At 33.4% G+C, this 9,159-nt stretch overlaps 1 protein-coding gene across 4 annotated transcripts; it reads right to left on the bottom strand.

Annotated features, from left to right (window-relative positions):
• Positions 1-630: 630 nt before the first annotated feature.
• On the bottom strand, positions 631-2,523 carry LOC108359600 (60S ribosomal protein L7-like). Of its 4 annotated transcripts, none has more exons than XM_017611522.1 (5): positions 2,299-2,523; positions 2,085-2,235; positions 1,108-1,913; positions 765-844; positions 631-707 (listed from the first exon to the last, which is right to left on the bottom strand). In XM_017611522.1, the coding sequence occupies exons 3-5, from the start codon at positions 1,412-1,414 to the stop codon at positions 654-656; spliced, it is 441 nt and encodes a 146-aa protein (XP_017467011.1). In that variant the 5' UTR covers positions 1,415-1,913; positions 2,085-2,235; positions 2,299-2,523; the 3' UTR covers positions 631-653. The 4 variants fall into 4 exon arrangements, with proteins under 4 accessions (XP_017467011.1, XP_017467009.1, XP_017467010.1 ...); XM_017611520.1 differs by having other exon boundaries at positions 2,123-2,235; XM_017611521.1 differs by lacking the exon at positions 2,299-2,523 and having other exon boundaries at positions 2,123-2,286.
• Between the last annotated feature and the right edge of the window lie 6,636 nt (positions 2,524-9,159).

The raw sequence follows: 9,159 nt of genomic DNA, 5'->3' as shown, positions 1-9,159 counted from the left end.
GCTGATTAGTGTAAAGTATCGTTAATTTATAAAAAATGTTATCACATTTGGCGTCTACGACAAAATTTTATTAAACTCATAAATGGTTGACAGTAAACTAAAAAATAAGATAATTTAAGAATTTCGTGAACTAGTACATAGCATTCTCCGACACTTTGGAGAAAATATGTAGTCGAGTTTCTGAGAAATTGCATCCCAAACTTCAATTGTGATTTCCCGAAACCTGCCGAAAGTAACATGCAACGATCTTTTATCTAGGCGACGATATAACATTTAGCTAAAATATGCATCTAAATAAATTATAAATGTCATTATTTTCGCAGTTGAAGCATATGCCAGGCGAGTAACAGGTAAATACATACATATGTAAGTATACCTAAATTACCACGTTGAGCTTGTATAACAATCTCTCTCTAATGCTTTAATTCTAGATACGTCCGGACCAATGCCCGACACAGTTATGTCTTTATTTAACAACGGCTCTATGACAAAATATTCAAGAAATATATTCTTAGATTTTTATTTACTTCATTTCATACATTAATATTGACCTGATTTTTTTTTAATAAATAACAGGAATAAATATTTAATAAGAAACTATTTCACTTAAGCTTAACCAACTTTTAGTTGCTCGGAGCTTATTTTGGAACGCTTCATGAAATATTTTCATAGACGGTAAATGCAATCCTGGGTGCATCGTTAATGAGCTGAAAAACCAAAACAAAATAAATTTGCGGAATGGAGCCCTTTCAAATGGACTTTACAAACGGCAATGGAATTCTGACATTATTCAAGGAATCGTGAATATAAGCTGCCTTCCATTTGGCATATTTGCGGGTTAAACCTTCAGAAAGTTAAAAAAAAAANATGCAATCCTGGGTGCATCGTTAATGAGCTGAAAAACCAAAACAAAATAAATTTGCGGAATGGAGCCCTTTCAAATGGACTTTACAAACGGCAATGGAATTCTGACATTATTCAAGGAATCATGAATATAAGCTGCCTTCCATTTGGCATATTTGCGGGTTAAACCTTCAGAAAGTTAAAAAAAAAACATTTAATTTTTTGTACATTATATATTTTTTTTGTGAAATAAATATACTCCACCTTGTACACCAAAAAATTTCTTTAAACCATCTTGCGCATGCAGTTTGTTGATCTTATCTTCACGGTTACCGAAATCACCTACCTCAACGTTGTGATTAGTTAGATTTCTTGAAGTGGGATCCAACAGTGAATATTTCGTGCACTTAATATCGTGCGCTTTGTGCAATTTGCGTTCGATCACAAAGTTGTCAGAAATTGGGCCACGTTGATGGTTATGCTTGACAATTCCACGTTTGTAGATCAATTCACGAACTGATTTAAGATTTGGATAACCCCATGTGATATAGGATTCGGCAATGCGTAGCATATTAACGGTTAAATTTGATGAACAAACCGTGGTTAATGTGGCGAACACAGAACAAACTGTCGCACTTTTGGTGCAACTTTGTTGATACCGCGGATACAGATCACAAAAGCCAATTTGTCTTCCGCAGGCACGTAGAATGAGCAGCGTTTCTTTGCCAGGCAGCGCAACTTATTCTCACGGCGTCCATCACGGAGATATTTTGCTTGATATTTCTCAGATGCAACAAGTTTTCACGTTTGCGGAGTGCAATCACAGCAGAGCGCTTTAGTTTACGCTTGACCGGGTTGCACGTTTGCTGACCTTCTTCTTGCTGAACTTCAGCTACGACTCGGGGACAGCAGGCAGCTTCCTGGAAGGTTGTTTGCCCTTTGCTTCGGACTTCCTACCGGCCGTGGTGGTAGTCATCTTAACTTGTAACTTAGCACGTTGAGAAGGCGAAAAAAAGTTCGCCAAATGTTTGGAGCACCTCTTAACTAACGCCACTCGATTAATAACATTTCTATTAAACACAGTGGCCCGTAGTTATAGTCAAAATAAAGTCGACTCTAAAGTTAAAAGCAGGTTTTTTTGACAGATATCCCATTGAAAGTTATGTCAAAAAGCTGCTTTTAACTTTAGAGTCGACTTTATTTTGACTATAACTACGGGCCAATTTCATTTAATTAATTACTTTTTTAATACATAGATATGCTGCACCCAGGCACTTACTTTCCCAAATTCTATCTTGCTTATCGGCATAATTTTCCAAATGTGCCTGCGCTGCTACTTCGTACTAATCACTTCATTTTCCAACTGCGCCTTGTTTTTTGCCTCAACATATCCTAAAAACATAAAATTTACATTAAACAATAGAAATCGAAAAAGTTAGCAAATAAAATACTCACTTCGTTTTGTTTTGTTGTTAAATTTCTGAGAAATGTGAATTCACCACGATGCAATACAGAGAGTAGAAGGACCAGGGATGTAATTTTAAGTAACCTCTTATTCAGTGGCAATGCGCAGAGCGTCCCGAGTGCCAAAATTAATTTGCATCAAATATAACATTAAACGGTGGTTCTAGTCCATTTTTCATATTACTAATCAGAGTATATACATTATATGGTATTTCTTTCAAAAATTAATGCACTATACGCATATTTTTTTTTAATATTTCTTAAGTTTCTTGCATTGGTGCTGAAAAGCAACCATGCGTGTAAGAAATTGTATGCTACCTAAAATTTCACCTCTGGAAACTTTATTCCCATAAAGGACTTCACCACAGTTTTTTTACTGGATATACTGAGGTGTGCTCTGTCCACTAATAGGGCATTCGCACGTGGCGATTTTACAGGCAACAAAAGTTGAATACGTAGTTGAATGAGAAGTTGAAAGTGAAAAAGTTGCCATCCCTATTCAGACGAGGCGATTTTCGATTCAACACGAATCGTTATTTACATTATTGAAAATGAATTTAAATCGCAAAATTTTATCAATTGGCGTAAATTTGGTAAGCCAAGCGTTGGTAGAAGTGCTTTTAGCGAAGCTGAAAGATAAAATAAGAGTAAAAAAGTAGAAAAGAAGAAAAAGTATGTATACAGAACAGTGTTGGCATTTTTGGTACAATTGTACTTGTTTGATACAATTTCATTTACAATAACTTTCCTACTACGCAGTACTTTTTAGTACAATTTTGTAATCAATACTAAAAATATATAGCTCTGAAAATTCACAGCAAGAAATTTTTTGTATTCTCTTTTGTTCGCCTGTTCGTATTTACCTTTGTAAGTTTTGAAAAATGGCTTGAACGAACCAGTATAATATAGCCTAGGCAAATTTTTAGAGAAACTTTTCGATACTAAGTTTTATTAAAACAAAATCTCGAAGTCAGCTTCATATAGAAACAAAGTCTTCGTTAGTTATAAGAAGAGATTTTCTTAAATATAAAACCTTTACGGCACTCACATATTGACAAGATTTTACTATTTATTTTATTATTCTTTAATTTTAATTATCTGTTTATAAAATATAATGTATTCTTTAAGAAAAACTGTATAAAGCCAAGATTAAATCTTTCATTCCATCCATTCAATTTTAGTATAATAAAGTGCAAGTTTAAAGTAGCTGGGACTTACCGTTGAACTTGGCAATTTTTTTTGTCGACGATGTCAGCTGTCAGAAAATTAGCAACCCCTTCATCAAAGAAATCTTAAAAAACTTTGTTATATTAAAATTTAATGGGCTAAAGACCGCACTCAAAATAAATCTAGGAAATCGAATTAAAAAGTTCGAAATTTTTACGAAAGTGTGTTGGTTTTTTTTTAATGTTGCACAAAGTTTGAACCTTGGATTTGTATGGCTTTTCTTAAAATATAAACAGTATTTAAAAAAAATAATTAAAATTGAATAATAATAAGATAAATGGTCAAATCTTGTCGTAAAGTTTTGATAAGCACTTGAAGTGCTATTAAAATGTCAAATTTTAGTACTCGAATCCAAAGGAAAATGTCTCTTTTATCCATTAATAATAACTTAAATATGCTTTTTGTTAAGATGTATACCTGAAAATGTGTACATACATATTTGCGTTAAATGCAGTACATGTGCACGTGGATCAATTTGTAAAAGTGTAAAATACGTAAACGTATGTACATAAACAATAAAACTTTCTCATGAATACCATAAAATCATTGGTCTTGAAGGGAATATACTAAGATAATATATGAGCGAATTAAAAAGTATATACAATTTATAGCCGAAAAGTACCTTTCTTGTATAGATTTCGTACTGAGGGAACAATTTTATTTCCCAACACTGATACAGAATGTAAACAAACACAGGGTTGCAAGGAAAAAAAGTTGAACGAGCTCAAAGTTGGCTGGCGCCAACTTTGTTGAAAGCAATTAGTTGAAAGGCCGTTCGGACGAGGCGATTTTTGCTTTCAACTAAAAGTTGCCTGTTTCTTTACATTCTGTATCAGTGTTGGGAAATGAAATCGTTCCTTCAGTACGAAATCTATACAAAAAATGTACTTTTCGGCTATAAATTGTATACACTTTTTAATTCGCTCATATATTTTCTTAGTACATTCCCTTCAAGACCAATGATTTTATGGTATTCATGAGAAAGTTTTATTGTTTATGTACATACGTTTACGTATTTTACACTTTTACAAATTGATTCCACGTGCACATGTACTGCATTTAACGCAAATATGTATGCACACATTTTCAGGTATACATCTTAACAAAAAGCATATTTAAGTTGATATTAATGGATAAAAGAGACATTTTCTTTGGATTCAGTACTAAAATTTGACATTTTTATAGCATTTCAAGTGCTTATCAAAACTTTACGACAAGATTTGACCATTTGTCTTAATATTATTAAATTTTAATTATTTTTTGTAAAAATACGGTTTATATTTTAAGAAAAGCCGTACAAATCCAAGGTTCAAACTTTGTGCAACATTAAAAAAAACCAACACACTTTCGTAAAAATTTCGAGCTTTTTAATTCGATTTCCTAGATTTATTTTGAGTGTGCGGTTTTTTAGCAATTAAATTTTAATATAAGTAAGTTTTTTAAGATTTCTTTGATGAAGGTGTTGCTAATTTTCTCCATATAAAAAAATCGTCGAACACACTTCGTATGGAAGAAAATGACTGACATCGTCGACAAAAAAAAATGCCAAGTTCAACGGTAAGTCCCAGCTACTTTAAACTTGCACTGTATTATACTAAAATTTAATGGGCTAAAAACTAAAGAATATTGATAAAGCTTGAAATTTTTACGAAAGTATGTTGGTTTTTGGATGTTTCGCATAGATTTAATCTTGGGTTTATACAGTTTTTCTTAAAGAATACATTATATTTTATAAACAGATAGTTAAAATTAAAGAATAATAAAATAAATAGTAAATCTTGTCAATATGTGAGTGCCGTAAAGGTATTATATTTAAGAAAATCTCTTCTTATAACTAACGAAGACTTTCTTTCTATATGAAGTTGACTTCGACATTTTGTTTTAATAAAACTTAGTATCGAAAAGTTTCTTTAAAAATTTGCCTAGGCTGTATTATACTGGTTCGTTCAAGCCATTTTTCAAAACTTACAAAGGTAAATACGAACTGGCGAACAAAAGAGAATACAAAAAATTTCTTGCTGTGAATTTTCAGAGCTATATATTTTTAGTATTCATTACAAAATTGTATTAAAAAGTACTGCGTAGTAGGAAAGTATATTGTAAATGAAATTGTATCAAACAAGTACAATTGTACCAAAAACACTGTGCCAACACTGTTGTGTATACATATTTTTTTTCTTTTTTACTTTTTTACTCTTATTTTATCTTTCAGCTTCGCTAAAAGCACTTATACCAACGCTTGGCTTACCAAATTTACGCCAATTGATAAAATTTGGCGATTTAAACTCATTTTAAATAATGTAACCAACAATTCGAGTTGAATCGAAAATCGCCTCGTCTGAATAGGGATGGCAACTTTTTCACTTTCAACTTCTCATTCAACTCCGCATTCAACTTTTGTTGCCTGAAAAATCGCCTCGTGCGAAAGGCCTATAACGAATTCCAGCCATATGTGAAATATCGTATGTGAAGCCTCCGTCTGACTTAACGATTGTCAAAGGCATGCCAGAAGATGTTTCATCATATGTTTTCGGCCATCGTCTTCTTCGAGTAAGTTCATCGATACCAAAAACTTTACAACCTTTATGTGCCAGCAGCCCTTAGTGTTTTTGCCAATGACATGGTACTATTGCACTGTTAATAACCAAATTTAGCCGCAGTTGCATTCACACGTGATATAATAGCTAGTGTCGGCAAGCTGTGGGAATGCCCAGGAGATGGCGTTTGTTCAGCTATCGAAATCATTACACAGACGGCGGTGGGCAGTTCTGCTGGAACATATTTACCACAGCAGTGGTTGCGGCGTTTTGTTCTGCAACAAGAGCCTGCAATGATGTCATGTCATATAATATCGACGAATATAGATATACAATTTAAAATGACTAACCTTATTCCCGGCCGATTTGGGAGACCACCCTTGGCCACGACGCATTTACCAAGAGGAAACACCGCAGGGATTGCAGTAGTTCTTGCAATCACCGTTGATGATGCTGTGCTTGTAATTAATAGTCTGAAAATACAGAAAATTGCATTAATGAAATGTTATACACATCAAATAAATCAATTTAAATAATTTGTTTACCATTTCACAAACCGAATTACCAAGAAATAGAAACTCACCGCGATGCAATACAGAAATAAAAACCAACAGGGCTGCATTTTCTTGGTAAACAACACAAGCGCTCAGAGCAATCTGATCCCCAAAATTATTTTGTGAAAAATAATAGTTGAAAAGAGTTTTTACACATGATTATCACATTAACTCATAAGTGTAAATTATTGTGATTATTTTTAGTTGAATATAATTGTATTACCTTAGACTTTTTTTAATGTTTTGTAATATTCTGTCTTTTGGGACGCATAAGCAACCATGTCCTCAATTTCTTGTGGGGAAATTTGGTCTCCATAAAGGACTTTCACCACGAAACAGCTACAAAAACAAAAACCTTTTCTACTGGTATCAAGGCGAATTTATACAAGGTGGTGTTGATGGCGAATTAAGTTTTCGCCGCGGTACTACTGAATGTCAAAATGATGTGTTTGTTCTAAACAAGGCGAATTCATTTTACAACAAACACATCATTTTGACATTAAGACGTACCTCGGCGAAAATATAAATTCGCCATCAACACCACCTTGTATAAATTCGCCTTGACTGGTATACTGTGCAAAAGCTTTGCACACACACGAACCCACACTACTACGTCTATACGTAAGCTATTTGCAAATACCTAACTCACTGTTTATTCGATGGTGAAAAATTCTTTTTTAATATTGCCTGATTATAAAAAGGCAGTAATATGAGAATCGAAAAGGAAAATAAAGTTAAAAATGACAACGTCTTGATTATAAAAAGGCAATAAGATGACCATCGAAAAGGAAAATTAACCTAAGGCTTTCTGCACATTGGTCGTCCAATCATAGTTGCTTCATCGTCACAATCATGATGCAACGATTACATGACGACTACACTTTCGCACACTCGGTCGTGATATTTCAATTCATTTGGCGTCTAAAAATTCACTTGGAGCAGGTATTTNCTTTTCTTTTCTTTTCTTTTCTTTTCTTTTCTTTTCTTTTCTTTTCTTTTCTTTTCTTTTCTTTTTTAAAATATAGACTGTGCTGCAACAATTCTAGTCATCATTTTTCAGTAATCTCTCCTTTTCTTTTCTTTTCTTTTCTTTTCTTTTCTTTTCCTGAAATGTGTTTTGTGCATGCACACAGAGACTTTTTACAATTTCGTTTTATTTTATAGGTTAAACGCTTACATTTATTGAATTTTAATGCAATTATCCACTTTTTAATAATTTCCACAGATTTTATGCAAAAAATACTAATTTTTATGCAAATATTCCCTTTTTCACTAATTTTTCCCCATAAAATGTAAACAAACAATGCGTGCACAACGATTAGCAAACGACAGTGCGGTACTTATCCGTTTCTGCATCTTCTACGATTTGCCGATAACTAGCCGATAACGACAAGTGTGCAGATCTCCTCTGAAATGCATGTGCTCGGCTCAAGATTTCAGGGCGAGACGATAACGCAACTATGATTGGATGACAAGTGTGCAGATATCCTAAGAATGGCAGCGTCTTGCGCTTATTTGCAAATAGTACCACTAATCAATACTTATTTGCGTGATGTAGTTATTTGCAAATAAAAAATTAACCCAGCGTTTATACGGCAAAGTTTACCATTTTGCAAATTGTTATTTGCAAATAATGCGTGCGTATAAACGTAACAGTGCCTTGCCAAGGGAGCCGATTTTGTCAGGAGGGAGCGAGAAAACTGTTTTCTGAGCAAACCTTTTATTATTGAATCATGCATACTATGTAGGTGTGTGCAAAAAACATAGGAATGGTGTAACTGCCGGGCGGTTTCAAAAAACTTGGCGACTAATACACCACGATTTATTAAAGACACGAACCGATAGTTGCACCCTTCAACATTTACATGGTCTTTTGCATATGTAAACACATGATTATTATCGGAATAAGTCGAATCTTGAGTTGCCATTTTAGGGCCTGTGCCAATTGATAGAAGAGGAAATTTTGTCGGATCAAAGTAAAANTCACATGATTATTATGGGAATAAGTCGAATCTTGAGTTGCCATTTTAGGGCCTGTGCCAATTGATANACTATGTAGGTGTGTGCAAAAAACATAGGAATGGTGTAACTGCCGGGCGGTTTCAAAAAACTTGGCGACTAATACACCACGATTTATTAAAGACACGAACCGATAGTTGCACCCTTCAACATTTACATGGTCTTTTGCATATGTAAACACATGATTATTATCGGAATAAGTCGAATCTTGAGTTGCCATTTTAGGGCCTGTGCCAATTGATAGAAGAGGAAATTTTGTCGGATCAAAGTAAAAATTTGACATTTCTCGTGGTCAATACGAACGTCAGAATTTTACCTAGCTCATATATACACATATACAACTAGCACATATATACACATAATATTTTTGTGTTTTATAAAGCTGTTTACGCTTAATAAAGTAAAAATTAAAAAAAGTGTGATTAAACGTCTGGTGCACAATTTGAAGATAAGTAAAATATCAAAATTTCCTGTAAATTTGATTAATTTAACTTGATATTCTTAATTGCATGTGC

This window comes from Rhagoletis zephyria, unplaced genomic scaffold (genome assembly GCF_001687245.7).
Source record: "Rhagoletis zephyria isolate East Lansing unplaced genomic scaffold, Rhagoletis_zephyria_1.1 Rzeph_scaffold_00418, whole genome shotgun sequence".
In the NCBI taxonomy this organism is placed as follows: Eukaryota; Metazoa; Arthropoda; class Insecta; order Diptera; family Tephritidae; genus Rhagoletis; species Rhagoletis zephyria.
Note: the sequence above shows the minus strand (reverse complement) of the source record. Positions and strands in the feature narration are given on the sequence as shown.